The 22,759-nt window shown below is 38.0% G+C and overlaps 1 protein-coding gene across 1 annotated transcript in view; it reads left to right on the top strand.

The window, feature by feature from the left end:
• Positions 1 to 22,759, top strand: part of svep1 (sushi, von Willebrand factor type A, EGF and pentraxin domain containing 1) — a 138,892-nt gene that overhangs the window by 68,311 nt on the left and 47,822 nt on the right. The window contains 7 exon segments of the mRNA XM_038270314.1: positions 4,606 to 4,764; positions 7,475 to 7,654; positions 11,123 to 11,302; positions 15,986 to 16,183; positions 19,348 to 19,466; positions 19,556 to 19,685; positions 20,375 to 20,482. Of these exon segments, the coding sequence (XP_038126242.1) occupies positions 4,606 to 4,764; positions 7,475 to 7,654; positions 11,123 to 11,302; positions 15,986 to 16,183; positions 19,348 to 19,466; positions 19,556 to 19,685; positions 20,375 to 20,482 (1,074 nt within the window).

Here is a 22,759-nt window from a genome sequence, read left to right on the forward strand (position 1 = left end):
TTAAATGAATCGTCCCCAGAGCCTCCTATACTATAAGAACATCAAGGAAAGCATCACGAAGCAACATAAAAAAACTTCCTGTTCCTAACAAATACAAACAGGGACACAATATTACGATAAGAACCAACCAATCAGTCTATACAATGTTCTTTTTATTAGAATGTAGAGACTAAGAATTGCATAGCTATCAATAGTATCAATGTAAATACGGACATTTACTCACACATCCCTTAACCCCACAGTAATATCTGAATGCCTCCCTACTTCCATACTGCATTCCCAGCACTATTCAAGTCTTATCTCTCTTGGAACCAATTATTTTTGGGATATTATCGCATTGGATCTCGGACTTTTCTTCAATATTTTCTCAACCTTGCCGGGAGGTGCTAACTGGCCTATGCACAGAAACACAGTATTGTACCTCTTATTATTGTATATGTAGGCAAGCTGAGTAAGCTATAAATGTAAACATTTAAAAGAAATGGGATATCACATTACTATGTAGCTTTTAACTTATTTTCTCTGAATGATTTGATGTTTTTTTGGTTGTTTTGCATCATGATATGGAGAAATGTTTTACTCCCTGAAGAATATCAAGGGAAAATGTAACGTTTACGATGTGAGTATATCACAATATAAAGTTACTTCTAAAAAGGAAACATCGGGATAAACTGAATGTAGTTAAAAATAAAATTGCGACTCCAATATCATTTTTAAAACAGATGTTAATTTCATGCATCACTGCCTATCACATATGAAAGCCAAATACAGACTAGTGTGCCGCTTCTTCAACAGTTAGTTATTCAGAATAGACTAGCTTTATTATTAGACATGCTTCTATTGTTGCTTTATATTACCTCTACCAAAAACTAACACTCTCAAAAAATTTTAATTAAATTGAGTGTTTGATTTTGATTGTGTGTTTATGGTATTTTTGATATAGTTTATAATTAAATTATTGTATTCAATAATAGCATTTTCTGAATTATTGATTTTTTTTGTCCTTAAATATGTTAATTTAGTCTTTTTTTGTAATGTTTGTTAAAGCTTGATTTTATTTGAATGTTCGTGGTGCAGACACCAGGAAGAATATTGGAAGAAGAGGCTAATGAGGATCCTAAAGTATACACATATTAGCATTAGATCTTAATTGTTTAAGAGAGTAATGTTTTAGGGTTATTTGCAAAGCAGTGAAAAGAAAAACCATAGTAATTAAAGACTGACTACCGTATACACAGGCAGGGTATTTCAATTTGAGGAAGACCGAGAGTAGAACCCTGAGGGACACCATTTTAAAACTGCTTCAAAAATGTAATGGTAGGACACAATCATGTCGTAGCAGACATAGCAATTGGATTACATGGTAATATCAGCTTGTAAAAATATAATTCATTATAATAATTACATCCCACCAGTTTTTGTTATTACATGGAAACTCTCCCAACATAAAGGTTTCATGGTAAGGTTTAGAGGACTTACTGTTGAGAAATGTAAAAATATCAGATAATAAAGCAGAGACCATTATTTCAAGCATTTATAAACTTGATCAAATTATAACTATTGTGATTATTGGTTATTGCCTTAGATCGTAGGTCTTCAACAAGGGGCCTGTGACCCCTAGGGGGCACATGGCGGTACTGCATGGGTGTTGCAAGAGTTTTGGTTGATTAGACTTTTTTTATATTCCCCCTAGTGATATTTTTCCACTAATTGAAATGTCTTTAAATACATAATTAAAATGAATTCAACACACTGTTGTAAACAGATAAATTGAGGTAGAAGATGTCTTTCAGTCATCAATGCTCACATTCAGCAACACACAGGAGCTCTTTCAAGCTGGGCGCCGTTTCATTCACAACACCTGTCCCGTCAACCAGGAATCAGAATCAGAAATAATTTAATAATCCCAGGAAGAAATTACCTTAGTTACATTACTGCATATGTAATAGAGTGACTATAGGAGCAGATTGATATAACACAATTTCATACAATATACATAATTAGGGTGTCCCTGCTCCATTACGCCATCAGTTTGGGAGTCCTTGGCCTGGAAAACATTGAAGACCCCTGCCTTAGATAGTTCTGGTGTGTTTCCTGTTTTATCCCTATTTAGTGCATAAATTATATCCAGTGTATTGTTTATTACTAAACAAATAGTTTTCAGTTGTCAAGTATATTCTTTTACACTATTTAAAATTATTTATTCCTTGTTAGTGTCAGACAAGACACGTCTGATTCTAATCTATTTCTGAGCTTTAAGGAAAACCCCTGATTTAAGTTTTCATTTTGTTCAGTTTTACTCAGACAGATTAGCTGCAGCCTCTTAAAAGGAGGCACCGAGGTTAGGCTATTGTGAAATAAATAAAACAGCCCCTAGTTTTGCATGGCTGATAAGATACATGTTGCTACTAATTCACATGTTTATTTTCATGAGTTTAGCGTATCTTTAAAACATTAAATGTCTCTGTTTATTAAAGTAACAGTTCTCAGGAGAGCAGAGGTGGTAAAGGAAGCATTAACCTTTAATAAAATTTAAACACAATTATGTTGTAAATGTAATTTATGAATAAACGGTTGGCTATCCATTGATGCTTTAGAGTTTTAGGCAAACCAGCAGTGTGCTTGCTCTATTGTATAAGGTTAAGATCCAGGATAATTTGGACAAATTAGCTGTAGGCGAAACGCAGAAAGATCCAAAAGGACCAACGGATACATCTGGCTGCTATTTAGTTCAAACTTGCACTGGATCATACTCATTTCACTTTGCCCTGGCATCTGAAGGTTCCAATAATTTTCAACATCACCACCTTTATTTAGGATCCATGTCTTCTCGGTCATCTTCCTAGTTTCTTCCCCCTTTCATTTGAGATATTTTTTTTCCCAAAAGCCAGGTCTAGTTCTTTTATACTGTTGACACTTGTGTCTGTTTGCTCATGTGTAATCGTATAACTGTGTACATTACTACAACTACACAAGCAAACTGCCAGAAACTGAAACTATATATTTGTCAGATACAGTATTTCTACAGTTAAGCTCTAGGTGAGTCATTACTCCGGCACATATTGATCATACTCAAATGAAGCTATGAAACAGATTACCATGGTCTCTTCTTTCACTCTGTTAAATATAAGGTGTCTCCTCTGAGTTTAAATGCTGTAGAAATAAGCCAGACTGTCAGACTCTTTGTTATCGAATGGAAAGGGCAGGCAGAGACGCAAACTGTCTGCACCAGACGAGGTATTCCATCAGGATTTTCTCTCCGCGTCTGTATTTGATGTGGGTTACTGGGTGCATTTAGCTGCCAGCAGCTGCTGTGAGCTTTACAGTTGGTTAACTTCTCCCGTCTGACCTGCTTCAGCTGAGGAGTAGGGAGGAGAGAGGCCAACCTGGCAGCGGTACCACAGTGGAAATTCACACCTAGCCTCAGGCTCTAAGAAAAGTAAACGAGTTGTGAAGAATATTGGGTCTGTGGATTCTCTGTTGTACCCGTCAGTACAGCTCATAATTAAAGTTTCTCACTGAAAGTTGCTGTCATATAATCTTTATTCCTTCTACAGTCATAAAGTTTATAATTACTTCGGCCTTTCTATTCCGCTTAAAGGGCCTTGATTCTCATGAGATTTTCCATGTTTTTGAATTGAATGGTTTTCTTGTTTTGAGCTCATGCCACCAAATTAAAGCTGCAGGGAACACCAATTTCTCAGAAGCCGCTTGGATTAGAACAAGACTGTTGTCAAATGTAGGGCTTTGCATTAGTAAAGTATTGCAAACAACATGTGAATATGTCTGAATAAATTAGTGAAATGCACACTAATAAATGTTATCAAGCTAATCATTAGGATTCATGACTCAGTTAGAGCTACAGTATTAAGTTTGATTTCAGGCAATAAAGGGGATACAAACATCATCCTGTCTGTAAAGCTTTGACCCGACTTTACCTATGTAAACAAATACAAACTTTTCTTTGAGAAGCATAATATATAGGAAGATATAATAACGGAAATCAGACACAACTTTCTAATTTTTTTGCTGAAAGTGTTTATAAATAATTAAAAAGAAGCAAAAAGAGCAGAACTATACTTTTATAGTGTTTTATTACAGTGGGCCTAGTATTTATAAAAAAATTAGTATTGTATTGTATTGTATTCACTGAGATTGTGGACCTTAACTCTAAAAGAAATTAGAAGCTCAGTAATATAAATCATTACTGTACTCAGCCTTCCTGTTATCTGCTGAAAGTTGTAGTCTCTTTCTTTTTCTCATAGGCAGAATAAAAATCTGTTTAAAAAAATACGGTTTCCTTTAGAAAAGCTTATTTATTATCCGTGCTTCCCCCTGATTTAAACCCTTGCTGATCATGAAAACAACTGAATTTGAGTATCCTTCTCTCAGCAACTGCATCTACTCTGAAGAAGGTTGATGTTCCTGTGCTAAATGGAAGACCATCAGTTAGAAAGAAATCATTAATCTTGCAATTTCTTTTAATCAGTTTAATTGAGGTCCATCATTAATCTTGTAACCAGAAGCCACTCTGTGTCTTTCTAATATATTGTCAAAGAAATGTTGCGAACTGAGTGTGTCCCCTCTGATCTCTTGTCTTAACAGCTTGTCCGCCTGGTACTTACAAACCAGAGGGAACACCTGGAGGACTCACCACCTGCCTGTCATGTCCTGATGCACATCACACCTCCCAGCCTGGCAGCACCAACCTCGAGGACTGTGTCTGCAAGCCGGGCTATCAGCCAATAGGCATGACCTGTCAGGGTAAGACAAAACTTCTCTCTTAAGGCAAAGTGTTTGATATACACAGCATCCACATGGCAAACGACACCCTCCAGCAACACTTAATGTGTGGTTACTGTAAATATTTTGACTCAGGCAAAATATTTCTTTTTAGCTTTTGGCTGCAAATGTGAAATACTGCTACTAAAAGTTGCAGTAATGTTAAACACAACGACAAAACCTCATTACTTTTTTCTTCTCATGGTACCTCCGTTGCAATCAAGATTTACAGTTATGCAAAATAATTGCTTATTTTATTATATATAACTTTTAAATGCTACAGAAAGCAGTTCTTTTTTTAAGAAACCCATCGCTGTGTGCACTCTAAATGGAAGGATACGAAGAGGGTTGCCTGATGCCACCTTCACATTGGTCAGCAAAAAAAATAAATGGTGTCTGGAAAGTTAAAAAACATATTGTGCTGCCTAACAGGATTGAAAGGACATTAGTTTGCAATTTTTTTGTTAATTTAGACCAAATGACTGTGATGACATTGCGGTCAGTTAAATTATTGTGGCCCTTCAGATTTCTCCACCATGTTGAACACTGCGTCACTGTGCTGGCTTTAACAAAAACATTCTCTCCAAATGTTTGAAAGGAATAATCCATGCAAAGACTTCAAAAGGTGGGACAGATACACACGTCTCCAAATTGCACATATGGCCTGAATGTGGAGATAGGACAATTTTTATGCCTCGATTTGATTTCAAAGTTTATTTATAATGTTTTAAAAAAGAGGACTATTTTCAGCAATGAGAAAATGGACAAATGATGTAATGAAAAAGAAATAAATGACGATGGTCATTATAAAGTACATCTATCTATCTATATGCATATATACACTATATTGCCAAAAGTATTTGCTCACCCATCCAAATTATTGGAATCAGGTGTTCCAATCACTTCCATGGCCACAGGTGTATAAATTCAAGCACCTAGGCATGCAGACTGTTTTTACAAACATTTGTGAAAGAATGGGTCGCTCTCAGGAGCTCAGTGAATTCCAGCGTGGAACTGTGATAGGATGCCACCTGTGCAACAAATCCAGTCGTGAAATTTCCTCGCTCCTAAATATTCCACAGTCAACTGTCAGCTGTATTATAAGAAAATGGAAGTGTTTGGGAACGACAGCAACTCAGCCACGAAGTGGTAGGCCACGTAAACTGACGGAGCGGGGTCAGCGGATGCTGACGCGCATAGTGCGAAGAGGTCGCCAACTTTCTGCAGAGTCAATCACTACAGACCTCCAAACTTCATGTGGCCTTCAGATTAGCTCAAGAACAGTGCGCGGAGAGCTTCATGGAATGGGTTTCCATGGTCGAGCAGCTGCATCCAAGCCATACATCACCAAGTGCAATGCAAAGCGTCGGATGCGGTGGTGTAAAGCACGCCGCCACTGGACTCTAGAGCAGTGGAGACGCGTTCTCTGGAGTGACGAATCGCGCTTCTCCATCTGGCAATCTGATGGACGGGTCTGGGTTTGGCGGTTGCCAGGAGAACGGTACTTGTCTGACTGCATTGTGCCAAGTGTAAAGTTTTGTGGAGGGGGGATTATGGTGTGGGGTTGTTTTTCAGGAGCTGGGCTTGGCCCCTTAGTTCCAGTGAAAGGAACTCTGAATGCTTCAGCATACCAAGACATTTTGGACAATTCCATGCTCCCAACTTTGTGGGAACAGTTTGGAGCTGGCCCCTTCCTCTTCCAACATGACTGTGCACCAGTGCACAAAGCAAGGTCCATAAAGACATGGATGACAGAGTCTGGTGTGGATGAACTTGACTGGCCTGCACAGAGTCCTGACCTCAACCCGATAGAACACCTTTGGGATGAATTAGAGCGGAGACTGAGAGCCAGGCCTTCTCGTCCAACATCAGTGTCCAACCTCACAAATGCGCTTCTGGAAGAATGGTCAAAAATTCCCATAAACACACTCCTAAACCTTGTGGACAGCCTTCCCAGAAGAGTTGAAGCTGTTCTAGCTGCAAAGGGTGGACCGACGTCATATTGAACCCTATGGATTAGGAACGGGATGTCACTTAAGCTCATATGTGAGTCAAGGCAGGTGAGCAAATACTTTTGGCAATATAGTGTATATATATATATATATATATATATATATATATATATATATATATATATATATATATATATATATATATATATATATATATATATAGATAGATGATAGAAACAGCAGAAAAAGGTTAAAACAAGTACGAATACTGTATAGTAACAGAAAATGTATAAAATAGAATTTTTTATAGAAATAGTAGCAACAGTACAGATGTGCAAATTCTGCAAGTATAACTAATATATTAAAGCATAAGAAGATGGGATTGATATAGAAGCTTGAATAGAAAGGCTTCCCACTCATCATACCATATCTTTGAGACTGCATCCTTAATATTTATCAATGGAAGAATGAGCTTGAGACTTTCTGCTTGATTATTCTTCTAAAAGAGAGGTCTATTTATCAGCAGTTTCAGACGCTCCACTTTGTTTTCCCTTCCTCCCTCAAGGTAAATAAGATGTAATGACTTGGAGTCGTCTGTAAAGTGTTTTTATATTTCTTGAAGCAAACTCTCTTTAATCAAATGTGGATTATTTAAGTTTTATTAAGCACACACTTTTTCATTATGTTGTGTCATCCCCATTAGGCTGATGTTTTAACTCTGCTCTCCTTCTTTCTTTTAGTGGTATACTGCCCAGCACTGAGTCCTCCAGAAAATGGTTTCTTTGTCCAGAATGTTTGTAACAACCACTTTGAGGCTGCCTGTGGAGTTCGCTGTCAGCCTGGTTTCGAGCTTCATGGAACTGGCATCAGACTGTGTCAGGCTGATGGCACCTGGTCAGGATCACCTGCAAGCTGTAGAGGTAAGGGGCAGATCTTTGGTGTAATTTTTTTTTCTTTGAGTTTTTTGGCACTAGTGGCTCGTTTTTTCAACAGTAGGCTGACAGGAAAGGGGAGAGACATGCGGCAAAGGACCACAGGTTGTACTCGAACTGACTAGGGCCTCGTACATGGGTCATGCGCACTAATCACTGTGCTACCTGCACACTCATTGGTGCCATTTTTAAAAGGAAAACCTTCACATTTAGCCCTTGTAGGAACCATCATTCTATCTGAAAGATTATTTAATGGACCATAGTGCTATTCAGGAAATGGAAAAGTTGATGCAGCCTCTTTGATTAAATTTGGTTTATTTACATGGCACCAGAAAGGGTTTCTTTCTAAGGAAACCCAGAAGACTACATCACTGACTTGCAGTATTTTCAGTATTTTGAGCTGCTGCTTTAGGCAATAAAAAGTTGTGTATTTTAGCCTTAAAATTATCAATACATCCAGCAGATTTAAAGTAGACATTGAACCTGAAAGACATGTTTTCTCTGACTTTCAGTAAAAATAAAGTTTCTGGAGCAGTGGAAGTTCCAGGGTCTTGTGCTGACTCTGCTGGAGAATCTGTGTAGAGAGCTAAAGATTAGGGTGATGGCAAGGAGGCCTTCCAGTCTCAATGACTTGGAGCTTGTTACCAAAGATCAAGGTTAAATAAAAAAGGGAACTATAAATTGTATTTAAAAACTGTAATGTCAGAGATGACTGTTCTGTTTATTTTAAAGAAGGGTAGAAGGGTGGGAATAGTTTACAAAATGCCTTTTTTTTTTTGTTAAAATGCAAATACCAAAGCATACTTTCTAATGTGAATGATGTTATGGTTGGATGGAAATATTAGTAAATCTTGATCTGTCAGAATTATTAAATCATTTTGGGGATAGTAGAACATTTCATCTTCAAAGTAACTGACAAAATGATAAAGAAAGGAGATTTATTAAAGCGTCACAAAATGTTTCTGGCAATGGTTCTGCCAACTGGCTGAATTATGTGCAACCTGATTGGACTCATGGTATGTTTTTCTTTTAGTCTGGTTATTGATGATTTGACTGTGCTTTGTTGTTTAAAGTTAGCTTAATTTTATTAAAGTGTTAAAGTCTTTCCTGGCTCAATTCTACCCAATGAAATGTTTGTTTTTTCTTGTAAAGGTTCAATAGTTTGTTTGGTTGTTTTGGGTGTTTAAACCTAAAAACAGAACTCTAGTTTTGTTCTTTTACATCAGGATAAAGGAATTATATTGTATAAATTTATTTAATTGCACATGTTCTCTCTTTTTGAAAGCTAAGACAAGTTCCCTTTGTAGTAATGTTGGAAGATATAGCTCTTTGATTTTCAAATACTATTTACCAGCAGAGGTGTCAAAAGTATTAATATTATTACTCAAGTAAAAATATTAATCCTGCTGTTTAAACTGTTGCTTTTTTCTCAAGTAAAAGTGTAAAAGTACTATTTTTAAAACTACTTAAAGTAAAAAAGTAAAAGAAATGCAGGAAATCTGTCAAGCATATTTTTCTTCAATTCTGGATGATAACTTCCTTATACTTAGTTTTCTTAGTTTTATAACTAATGGTAACTGTGTCAAATTTAGTTTTGCATCATCTTGAAAAACTATTTTGGTATGTAGTGAACAACAAGTTGATGCAGTAAGAGTCCAACCACTAAGAAATAAATTTTTCTGTATAAAACAAATTATTTTTGATATTTTTTTTGTTTGTTTGTTTGTTTTTTATACCAACAGGCCATAACGGATATGAGCTTAAAAGAAACAACGAGTCTATTTTTTTTTAAGTAAGGAGTATAAAGATAATTGCAAAAAAAAAAAAAATGTAAGGAGCAGTAAAGTATAGATAGCCAAAATTTCTACTTAAGTAAAGTAACAAAGTATTTGTACTTTGTTACTTGACACCTCTGCTTTCCAGGAGCGTTTTCCTTAAGAACCACTGCTTTCGACCATTCACAATCAACCTGCTATCAGACATGCTATCCATTTGGCTGAACAGCAGTGTAGCTTTTGTAAAAGATCAATTTTTCTCCAACTGTTCAATGACATGCATATTAGATTTACTGCCAACTTTAAGAAACCTTTAGGTGTGAATCCCATGTGTGTCAGTGTGAGTCCTTAACAACTCCTACACGTTAAGCAAATATAGATAATGGATTAATGAGAGAAGCCTGCAATGATCACCAGTTCAGTAGTTTTGTCTCTCAGTCTTCAGTTGAGATTATTGCAGGGTTTTCCAACTCCAGCTTCTAGATGCATAAGTGCTCCAATGCAATCATTAGCAGGCTTTTTCCACACTTAAGGGCCTGCTGAAGGGGTAATTTAACCATCTGATTTTAGCCTTTTCAGAGAAGGGATGCAGGACAGTGGCAGGAGAGTGGTGCCAATTGGAGACTCTTCCCTTAATACATATCCTATGTAGTTGTCTGAATATGTTAAAGCATTGCATTATTTTCTATGCATGCAGCTCTGACTTGAATAGTCCTATTTTATTAGAAATGGGGATGTTTTAACATTTCCTGGGGATCCCACCTTTTCCTCTGCCAGATGGCGGGAGGAAGAGAAGTAGGGAGGATTCAATTAAACAGAGACAGAGTTCACGGTCGAGTGAGCAAAAGTAAAAGTTGAAACAAGCAGGAGCAAAGCAGGGGAGTTTCAGTAAGCTGAAGGGGGAAAAAAAGTGGGGAGCTCCAAAGGTCAAGAGATTAATGAGGAAAATGCACGTTTTAGCAGAAAGGCAGCAGCAGGGTGACTCATACAAATACCGAGACACTGAATATGTAAGGGTGTGTGGGGAAGATTTATAGTATGTGGCTTTGCGCATATATTTTCTAAGTGTGTGTGCATATGTCTGCTTGTATGCGTCCGTCTCCTATTTGCCACATACTGTAGGACCTCCATGCTAGTTAGGCCCTGAGGGTGAGAGGGGTCTCATCTGATCTGCCTTTCTGTCTATGGGTGGCGATGAGGAATAGCCCACCGCACACCCTGTAGCAGACCTCAGCGTAACTCAGAGCAGACACACACACTAGGCGTTTTTCCCCTTTATTTTATGGGGACTTTCACAGTGTTGGTTAAAAGACAGGCTGCAAGTTATAACCCAAAAGGATTCATTGACGTATTCCACTCCACTTGTGAGTTATGAGTTACAGCATCTGGGTTTATCTGTTACATTTCACTTTCAGTGGTGGCAAATTAAGCTATGTTTAAGGAATAAACTTAGGTTGCCTTGGAGAAGCTTACATGTGGGTTTTATCATGAGATTTTATCAGTGAGTTGTGAAAGATAACAGTATATTTCCTGTGCTCGTCATTATATTACAGAGTGAAGGTTTCCTGCCTTCAGTAATAAATAAATAATGGTTGAACAATAAATCCGGTTAAATAAAGCAGCTTTTGTTTCACTTTTCCTGGTTTGGATCCTCATGTTTATTTTCTTCTGACTCTTTTAGTGCACTCCTGCCCGCCCCTCACCCGGCCCCAGCATGGCTCCCTGCGGTGCAGTGACGGCGGGGTGTCCTACAGGACACAGTGTGAGGTCAGCTGTGAACGAGGCTACAGATTAGAGGGAGACTCCACACTCACCTGCCAGGCCAACTCCCAGTGGAGTGGACCTCTACCTCGGTGTGTGGGTAAGCCTTCACCTTACTATTCACTATCACCTCTCAGTAATAAATCAGCTCTTATGGCGTCGAATTGTATATTATTAACACCTTTAACATATATATCTTATGATGTGAGCAATATTATCCTCTTCGACAAAAGGTTAAATGTGAATTTATAGAGATATAAAATGTAGAACTTTAGTGAAACTTTACTCTATTGGGGTAGAGCTTTTCATTTTACACATTTAGTCCTGAATAAAAGAACTAAAATCAGCATTGTTAGCTTTGTCAGTCAAAAGGAGGCTATAACCTCTAAAAGGTCCAATCCAAAACTAAAGTATCACTGTCATCCAAGCAGAGGTGTGAATGTACTAAAATGTGTCGAGAGCAGTTTCCCTCAGGGGCAAACTGTGAAGGTGGTCTGGGACGTTTTTCTTTATCAGCGTAGCAGTCTGAACGGGATCCATACTGAGACCCACTAAAAGACCACCCACTGACGTGATGTCACTCCTCTCTAACAGAACAGCTTTTACCTGGATGGCTCCCAGTACAAAGAACAGACAAAAAAAAATAAATTAATTAAAATAAACATTTGTTAAAGTTGCTAGGAGACTGCTAGGAAACTAGGAAACTTGATGTTGAAATTCTCCCCATCAATGAAATATTCAGGAACACAGGATCATATTGACTAGTCGATTCCTTGTTTGATGCAATATTTTCTCTGTAGCTTGATATTTATTTCCGTAGGGGGCTGTTTTGGTTATTTTTATTTTTAAATTCATTCATGCACAGCAGAAAATCCCCGTAGTGTAAAAAATTTTGAACATGCAAGGATTCCCGTTTATAGAAAGTAAAAGTGGGTAGAGCTGTTACCATCAGATATTTAGATGCTTTACTGACATTAAGCTCTAAAACGTCCAATTTTATTTATGTATTTTTCATGTATGAATTACTACATTTTTTTTAGTTACCCAAATTAGTTGATAAAGAGTTTTGTTTCACAAATAACTCCACAAAAGTAGAACTCAGGTGTTGTTAGTGGTTAAAGGTATAGTGGAGGATGTTCTTTTTCTGGGTGGATCATCAAAATAAGTGGTCCTCCTAATTGTCAATCATTCTGGTAGTATATGTACATAAGGCCATTCAAAATGCTCGTCCCTATTTTCACTCACTGGTGGTCAGTCTGACATAGTGGAAAAAATGCAAATCTTCTTTTGGAAAGTAAGCTTGTATGAGCGATGCAAACAGCAACTTTTAAACAGGGCGTGCACGAGGAGAAAATGGGCTCTCGCACGCATTTAATAGGTGTTCCCTCACGGGAGTGGGTACAGTGCTGTGCATGTGCATTTTTGCGTGTGAGAGGGCTAATCTTTTCAAGAATTTGTGAAAATCCCCCACTATACTTTTAATAGTTGAGTTATAATATAGTGCAGTTGTCTGCAGGATGATTTTAGAGCAAGCTGTGAAGAGTCTTCTTCAGGTTGTCTAATTATATTTCTGCCAACAAGGATCCTTACAGTGCCATGTTTGTACAGGGCCAAAGAAAAGATGCACTCTGCTTGAAGGGTAGAAAAGGTCTGTATATTGTTTCTTTAAGCATTCATTTAATATGTTTTAGATTAAAAGTTACGCAAAAAACAGAACAATTATCCATATATCTCTGGAAAAAATCTGAAACCTTTAGCATTTTCTGTACATAGGCAATTAAAACTGGGTGTACCCATCCTAGGTTTGACCCCCAACCTCAGTATCTTAGCTCCATCTGTCCCCCTCTACTTTTATGTCCCTATATTTCTTACATGTGAGTGAAGGCCAGTAGTTTAAGCCAAAAGGTTTTTCTCTGAGTTTACAATAGAACATTATTCTAATCTATTTTAAAGTAATATTGATCACTTATTTATTAAGTTATTTGCTGTCGAACACTTTTGGCCAATTGTTGTTGTAACCTGACATATAAACATAAGCTCATTAAGCTTTTATTTTTCCACAGCTCAGTGAAACTTGCCTGCCTCACAAAGCTCAAAGAGAATATATCAGACGAATGAGCCTGAAATAACATATGATCTGTATGTTTCTGCCGTAATCATGTGGTTTTACACACATATGTAAACACACGTGTACAGTGGCTAAACACATAGTGTATATTTGGACCCCTATTTGCTGGAAGATACATCTGCTCTCTCCCACCAACCTCATGCGTATTTGAAATTGCACACACACTCTGAAACTGATAGTTAAGTTAAAATAGTTGCACACACTCGTACCCACCACAAGGAACACAGGGGTCAGGCACAAGAACACACAAAAAAAGGGACAGTGTGAGAGTTTTTAGCCGCAAACCACCATAGTCACCGCTCAGGCTCGCACTGACGCACTGCCAGCCAACCAGCTCAGTGAGCTATTTTAAAAAAAACATCCAAGCCAACTGCATCCGCTTATCAATACGTTCCATCTCTGCTGCTTTGTACTGACTGAGATGGAGCTTGTTTATTCGATCATCCAGCCCAACAAACTGTCATCACTTTTTTAACACAGCCGAGGAGCCTCTGTGGGCTCCTGATGCAGCTGGCTGGATTGTTTTACTGTTTGTTTGCGCAGTGGTGAAAGAGAAACTACTCATCTGGCACTGGAGGAAACCGAGTTATTTTAGTCTGTTCGAATTTGAACTTTCTGAATTTACCATAGAGAGAGTCAAGTACAGAAGAGAAGGTTGACCCAGTTATCATATAAAAGCCACAGAGACCTGAGCTATTGTCACAGAGGTCTAGGAAAATAACAGATATTCCTCTCCTTAGGAAACCCTGAGGAGTTTTTTTGAGGATTCCAAAGTTTTCTTCTGTGCAAAAGAGATCTGATCAGACAAAGCCATATAACCACTGACAGATGAAGTGAAAAGCACTGATAATCTCTGCTCCATATTATCATCTAGTGGGTGGGAAGCATTTGGCAAGATTTCAACCTTTAAGTTAGTGATTCCCAGCTGGGGGAACGCGTACCCCTAGTGGTTCGCAAATGCATTGCAAGAGGTAAATGACAATATTTAATTTCTTAGGTAGTTAAATGCTTTGTGAGGACCAAATTGGAAAATTAAACAAGCTTTTATCAAGTTTCTCTTATATGTTTAAGTTCACCAAAACGAGGCAGAGGAACAGAGTGCATGTAGAGAAAAGTCTTTTTTTTTTCACATTGAGCTATTGGAGCTCATCAAAGCAGCTCAGGTGTCTTTATATAAACAAACTAAAACTAATTAAGTCACTCTGACTATAATTTTTATTTTGCAGTTTGTTCCCAATTCATCAAGTTTAAATGTGATTATAAAGGAATTACTCAGAGGAGCTTCAGTTTTATAAATACAGGCCATTCTCTTGACACGCTTTATCCCAAGCGGGGTCACGAGGGGTGCTGGTGCCTATCTCCAGCTGTCTATGGGCAAGAGGCGGGGTACACCCATCGCAGGGACAGACAACCATTCATGCACACACTCACACCTAAGAAGAATTTAGAGAAGCCAATAAGCCAACAGTCATGTTTTTGGACTGTGGGAGGAAGTGGGAGGAAGCCGGAGTACCCGGAGAGAACCCACACATGCTCAGGGAGAACATGCAAACTTCATACAGAAAGACCAGGCCAGGATTTGAACCCAGAACCTTCTTCCTGCAAGGCAGCAGTGCTACCCACTGCCCCAGTGGGCAGCCCTAAATACAGGCCTATAATATGATTTTATTTTGTTTTATCTGATATGGTAAGCGTAATATGCCTTATAATTAAATGCTCAGGTTAAAAGATTTAGTAGAACTTTTACTTTTATAATCAGTTATTTTACATTCTACTTTTAGACGATCACCAATACTTTTGACTGAGAGGGGTTCACATGTATCAAAAAATGTATTAGAAGCAGGGAAATAGCCAGCTTTGTAGAAAGTTTGACATGGGCCAAACTGAGCTGCCTAAATGACTCTTATGGGATGTTCAGGGTCTGCAGAGGTGAAGAGTTTTCGAAAGAAATGTTGGCAGGGTATGATTGCCCAAATTCAAATTTGGCTCTGATGGCTAAAACCATTAATGCCTGCTCTGATAGAAATTTTTCTAATTACATAGTGTAGTCCTTTTGTGCAATGGGCTACACAGGTAGAGAAATGTCGGGCTGACAATTCCGATCTCTGTTCACGGCTAAAAAGGAACCAACGAGGGCCATTCTAGTCAGAACTGGACCACAAAGCAGGTGATTGATGGTTGCACATGATATAAGCACTACTCCAGTAGGGTAATCCATTGGTTGTCCAGCATCTCCATGCCTCATATCTGGAAACTCAGGAAACATTGAGATCCTCCAAATATTTGTATTGCAATATTGCTGAAGAAGATTCTCAGTCATCCAGGTCATAGTCATCCAAAAAAAAGAAAATTAAAAAGGTTTAACAAGATTTTGATGGGCTACTGTATTAAACCTCAAACTCAACACTATTCCTGACATTTTGAATAGAAAAAGCTTCCTGGATGGGAAGTGAAACGTATTCAAACTTGGAAACAGAGTCCACTGGATTATTTTTAAATCTCTTTTTTGGTATTGCAATATTGTTGCCTTATGTATTGCCCTCTGAAGTAACACTGGTACCGATAAAGTGGTTTTTCATGCATAAAATCTTTCATTCAACCAAAGCTCCGTCATGCATTGGAATAACGTGTCTTTTTCCTATTTTACCTTCCCAGAGGTTCGATGCCCCCCCATCCTGAATCCAAAGAACGACATCTTGTTGTCGCCCCCGGCCTGTAGGAGAAAAGCTGTGTCACCAGGCTTCATTTGTCATCTCACCTGTCGCCAAGGTTACAGTCTCCAGGGAAACAGGAAGGCGGCATGCTTGAGCTCTGGGAACTGGACCTCTAATATGTTTAAAGCTGTCTGTAAAGGTAAGGAAATTGTTTGTTGTTGTTTTTTTTACTCCAGCTTGTATAAGGTGGTGTTCATCCTGGTAGTGTTTGCTTACTCCTCTATACAGTAAGTCTGAAAATGGATTTTCTGCACCTTGCATGATCAGCGTGTTGCAAAGATTGTTGAGTGATTTTGTGATCTGCTGGCAGTGCTTACTTAGGCACCCTTTAACCCGCCAACTTCTAAGGCCTTAACTTGCACTCCAATGAAAACCAACATTCATTTTGTATCTTGGGAGCTAATCATGTTTAATCCCTATTGGTATCTATGCATTTTTTTCCCACACTTAAACTTGGACTTTTCCTCTTTCTTTTCACAACTCTGCTTACTTCCTTGTTTACTCACTAAGCATATGCACTGTAGAGGCAAGGATGCATTTTTTGTCTTTTCTCTAAGGGCAGGGTGCATGTGTTAGAGATATGTACTGTATGGGCATGTGTGGGTGGAGCTGTAAGTGCGTGTTGGCATGAGTCTAGAGCTGAATGATCTGCTCAGGGGCTGTTTGTTTGTTCGATACATAGACAGGCTAAGGCAGGGTGCCAATATTTCTGTTGATCGCAAGTTTAAAGCTAGTTAAGTCTGCAAGTCTATCTATTGTGCAATGCTTCACAGAAAAAGGTTACAATAAACATTGATAACTGCAGCAACGTTTTACGTTTCCTCCTCGGATTCAGCGTGTCAAACAGATCCCTGCTCTCCTCTCCATGACTAATTTTTGGATTATTGTCACTTACATGCACAATATTCTACCTACAGTCATGTGATTTTGTATAAAATCAAAATTCTTACGTTTTCTTATAATTAGTACAAGAAAATAGTGTGATGCAAAGAAGTAACCAGTAATAATAATTATAATATTAACACTACCCCCCCTTAAAAATGTTAAACTGTTGACTAGGTTGGTAGCAGATCACCCAGAGTCCCATAATGTCTTTTTTTTCCTAATTTTTTTTTTTTTACATCCAGGGGAAAATGACTACATGACTGGAGATTTTAGAGTCTGTCTGAAGTGTTTCTGGTCTGTTCATATGTGTCATCAAAGTGTGTTGGGATTTAGACCCTTTATCTTGAATTTATTTGAAATATATTGAACAACAAAAATGTTTTAAAAAAGGCTCAGATTCCTGTCAGTCAAAAGCGCAGAAGGCAAGTAGTTTAATCCATTAATTAGTGATAAGTTTGAGCATAACCTTAAAACTTACCAGAGGGGGGTGGTGTGGTAAAGATGAATCAACATCCAGGCCATCACCAGGTCAACCGTATAGCAGAGCAAGGCTTCCACAGTGAGGAAAAAACCTAAACAAAAACGACTGCACAACTCACACAGGAAATCAATGGGGTATCATTTCCTCAGGCCTCGCTTTGGGTCTCATCTGGGAAAAAGCAAGACTTTACAACTGAGGAAATCTCCTATTATGGAGTCAGAGGAGAAGGCTATTGGCTTTGCATAAAGCCCTAAAGGGAAAATAAACCTGCTCCCCAACACTTTCCGAAATAGTTATCGAGCAAGAAACAAAAGAAATAAACAGAATAAGCTGACAAAGTAGAGGCTATAAATGAAAATCAAGAGGGCATTTGGACAGTGTTCATTTTCCGTTCCTGTTTTCTTCATTTCTCCCTGCTTTGTAAGCTACATCGACTCCTTTTATAAGCAACCCTCAATGTCTTAAACTCAAACCATACCGTGTTCAAGCTGTCATGTCACCCCTCTTGGCTCCAAACGGCTCTCTGGAGTTTATTATAATGCACTGTAGCACTTCACATGCCTTGCAGGTGAAACAGGTGCTGCAGAACAACTTTTTTTTATTTTCCCCCTAGATGTCCTCAATCCACTTCTACCACTTGGCTTACGGGGGAACAGCTGTTATTAAACAGAAAAAGAAGTGCCATAAAATGAAAACAAATGGAAAAGGTAATTCTAACAGGGAATTGAAAAACAGGGATGAGTCATTCCAAGGTGTTTTGGAAAGTTTGGCAGGACTTTTTATTATTATTTTATTTTTTTTTCATGCTTTTAGCCTCAAGTATAAAATCAAACATAAAAAAATAAATTCTCCTCAAGACTAATGAGGGGGCTGTAAAGTTTACCTTATCATGAGGAGCTGCAGAAGGCAAGAATTTCTAGGAACTTTCTGGCTTTTTATGCTTTTTCTTTTTCTATCCAAATGATGATATCTGAAAGATGCTTCCCTTTTTGTCAAGATAAGTAAAACAGATTGGATCTGAGTGCGTTGGTCTAAGGCATATATAAATGGTGAAGTGAATGGATCATCAGGTCCAGATAAAAACAGTTCTCTTACATAACCCCAGAGGCATGGCCCCTTTCAGATGGGAGATTGAACTCTTTGAAGCTTAACTGCTTACTGGAGGAGGCATGAACTTAATTGTACTGAGCTTGTTTCTCATTACTTTGAGCATAGGCTGAAGGTTAAAACAAATCATTTATATTAACGTTATAAAGAAGAATATAAGACTTTTTATAATGGAGGTTCTATGGCTGGTAGGTGCAACTAGATTATGATAGCTTTGTGCTCATATTCACCTTTCCTTAGACAGGTTTCTGTGAACAAACTAAACAATCCTGAAGTTTGCATCTCCTTAAGCATCGTGTTTCCTTTTAAACTTTATCAAACTACAACTTCTTCAGCAAAAGACAACCTTATCACCCAAGTAAAACATCACTGTGTTATGCTTATCCTGAAATCTCTAAGAATGATGCTTTTGACCTTTAAACATGTTCAGTTCAACAGCAGTAACCTAATATTTTTCATGTGCATGAAGGATTTTCAGTCTCCGGTGATTCACTGGTCTGCAAGGTTTTAAGACAGTGGATTTCGAAACCCTCGATGATTTAGGACCCTCCTTATTATTTTGACGATAGGTCTTGTTGAAATGATGGTTATTCTCTTTATCTTTTATTGGATAATGATCAATAATGAATGTATGATGTGTTGATAAGAGATAAGAGGTTAATGACTTCATGCAGCGACTCCCTCTGTGAAACAGAGAGCAGAGTAAGATCACCGGGGTGTAATTGGTGTAATTGGATAAAAGTCATGTAACATCTCGCTTTAATGTCAAGCCAGATTTAATCTGATGAAGTGCTTATCTGTTTTTTTTTTTCTGTTCTTTGTGTCCACAGATACAGAGGTGCCACAGCTCCAATGTCCTGCAGATATTGTTGCAGAGACGGACGAACGGCGTGGCACCGCTAACGTCAGCTGGAACGTTCCAACAGCTGCCGACAACTCTCAAGAAGAGGTTACAGACTGAAAGATATTATCTATAAGACAAGAAAAAGCTAGTTTAAAACTTGTTAATTCTTACTTTCCTGTCACTTCCATCTGCAGGTGGCGGTGCAGGTGAAACCGGTGTACAACCCGCCTCAACTATTGCCCATTGGCAGGGAAACCATCACCTACATTGCAACTGACCGCTCTGGGAACCAGGCCAATTGCTCTTTTACAGTCTCTGTGATTGGTGAGCTTTTTGTGTGGCCTCTGTGGTAACTTTACTGGGGTGTTTAACTGCAAGGAGGGGGTGGGATATAGGCAAGACATCCACAATTTGTGGAAAAATAAAATCTTTTATGCAGTTAAATTAGTCTTCTTCTTGCTCTTGTGTTTCTGAAAATCTACAGTAAATGTTTTCCTTTTGGTACAATTAGTTTACGGAATCACTGGTTTTTAAGGTCATAAATCTGAATTTTTGCAGCTTTTCCTTTCCACTCTAACTCAAGACACTTAAACATGTATTTTTTGAATTATTCTTAGGTTAAAAATGGGGTTTCATTGAGATGTTCCCTAGTTATCTGGTCTAACAGGTGCCAGAGCTCGTTTCTGTAGGGAATGAAAAACGAGGGCGTCTCATGTCAGCCCCAGTCAGTAATCACTGCAGTCGGGGGGAGAAACCTCAAGCATGGTAGCCATGAACATTTCCATGTGTTGTTATGGCTGTGGAACGCTGTGGGTTTTTATTAGAGACATGTGTTCCACCGGTGCCCTCTGACTTTAAAAAGTCAGACCACTGTGCAGCGTTCTGTTATTAATACTGTAAATCTGCTTCACTTTGTCACATTTTTAGGAAACTCATCAAAATAAACCAAATGTTTTTTTGTTTCTGTGATGATTGTGGGTTCAGATAAAAATATGTTCCATTTGTATTTTCAGATACGGAACCTCCATTCATTGACAGGTGTAGGTCCCCCCCAGCAGTCCAAGCTACAAACACAGAGGCAGCTGTGGTGTGGGAGTTACCAGAGTTTTCAGATAACTCAGGTATGTGCGCTCATCTGCTTTTTGTATGCTTTACTCTGTTCTACCCTCCTCCGCTGACCGTCTCCGCTGATTAGGGTCAAACACGATTTTTCCCAGTGACTAATTGGAAAATTGGAATGAGGTGGAGGCTTTCTGTCTGGGAATAAAGGATGGAGAAAGTGGACATTGGTGTCTGTGTTCAAGAGAAAGACAGAAAGAATAAAACTGATGAAGTGGTTATTGTGCCTGCTAATGTCATTAATGTTAGAACAGACGGAGACGGCGGAGAGAAGCAGGTGTTATTGCAATGAAAAAGGTTATTTGGTGGGAATGTGTCCTCATTCCATCAATTTTTCACATTTCATTTGTATAATTATGGAAACACACCCAATCCTTTTTGTATTTTTAGCCTAACTTAATCTTTATTTGACATTGCTGTTTGCATTATTCCATTTCTGTTGCAAGGTAAGATGGTAAAAAGCCTCTGACAAAGTTTAAACTTTAACAAGAGCTCTGACATACAAGTCAGTTTTATTGCATTTGGATTGATATCAATGAGGATATGTTAAAAAAAATGCAAATTAAAACGTTTTAGAAGATCATTGACATGGTAAAAAGAAAAGGAAATGGCCCTTTTTGTCACAACAAAAGCTAAAAAATAAGATTTAAATGTTCAAAGCCATGGAGGATAAAGAATAATGATGCCCTCCTGCAGGTATTGATTTATGAGGACTATCAGAATCAGAAATACTTTAATAATCCCAGAGGGAAATTACTTTTGTTACACGCTCCAGTTAAAGTTTTATATATTTATATACCCACATCCAACTACACAATATAATAAAGATTAAAAAAATAAGAAGAAGAATTAAAAAGAGATAAAATATATACACATATAGCAGCTCTTCTGTATATATATATATATGTATGTACATCTATGCATATGTAAAAACTAAATCCAAATAAAGTGATAAATCCAAGCAAAGTGATACTTGGATTTATCACTTTAGTTGGATATTCACTTTATTTGGATCCTTTAGGATCCAACCATTGTCCTCATCTCTTACCCCTAAAGGATCATGGTTAGTGGCTGGTGCTTGTCTCTAGCAGTCACAAAAAGCAGTGTAACCCCAGACAGCTCCCCAGTCACTAATAAATAACTATAACAGCCCTACTATCCAACATACACACAGTTTAAGACCCATCTGCTCAGTGAGATGCTACGTGCAATTTCTTTCTCTCTATGCTAAATTCAGGTACATGATGAAGCAAAAACATAAACAGGGGTCAATCAGTATTGCCATTTATGGTGGCTGTAGCAGAGTAGCCATTCAACATTTCCCCACTTTCCTTGATAGGTCCTTGGCTGGTCCTCTACAATTCCTTTTTAAACATCAATCTTTGTGCTAAAATATTCTTTATGTCATGATTTGTGGACATCAAGATCTAAAGAGAAGCACCTTCTCCTGGTCAGACCCTGTAATTCAGTGAAAGGGAGGAGTCAGAGTAAAATAATAAGCAAGCCCAGGAGAAGGCCAGTGGCTGGAAATTGAAGGAGATTTTTCTGGGAGCTGCAGGGAAGTTGGCTGCCATTCGGCTGGCGTTTGACTGGGAAGGGCCGGTTTGAATGGATTCTACTGCAGATGTGAGTAGCTAATGGAGTTCTTACAGTTTGTGGATATTTGTGCTACATTTCAAGCATCCACTGCCGATTTTCAAAGAGGATTTAGTTAATGAATCATATCTAAACAGCATCCAGAAAGTTGTTAAAGTGGCATATTTGCACAATTATTGGAGAGGTGAGAAGGACAGATGTGAAAAATGTATTAAATTAAGTCAAATTTGGTCATATTCAAGTGACATTTATTGTTGTTTTTTATTAATAGATATAATCATGTAATGCTTATAATATTTTATGATTTTTATTACAGTAGAAAGCTGTGTAATTAAATTGTTACAGGGAGAGATAAACAGTTACAGGAGTTTATACTGTATCACAAGCTTCAGCACACTTTCATTGTGCAAAATGTCAATGTTTTAATAAGAACAAAAAGTTATCTCTAAAAGATATAACGTCAAATTTCTTCCAGAGCAGAAACCTGGCTAAAGCAGGACTCTTACCTATAAGATACTACCCATCTCATGACCAAGTTTTATTTATTTAATTTTTTTTATTTTAAGTTGAGAATAATAATTACTTACTGGTAGATTAAAAATAAACAAATGGAGATTGCTTCTGTAATCTCTTATTCTTTTACTAAGCCATGTAACTTGCTAGGCTTCACAGTGGAGCAGAGG

This window comes from Cyprinodon tularosa, unplaced genomic scaffold (assembly GCF_016077235.1).
Source record: "Cyprinodon tularosa strain WSP-4 unplaced genomic scaffold, ASM1607723v1 ctg76, whole genome shotgun sequence".
Lineage (NCBI taxonomy): Eukaryota > Metazoa > Chordata > Actinopteri > Cyprinodontiformes > Cyprinodontidae > Cyprinodon > Cyprinodon tularosa.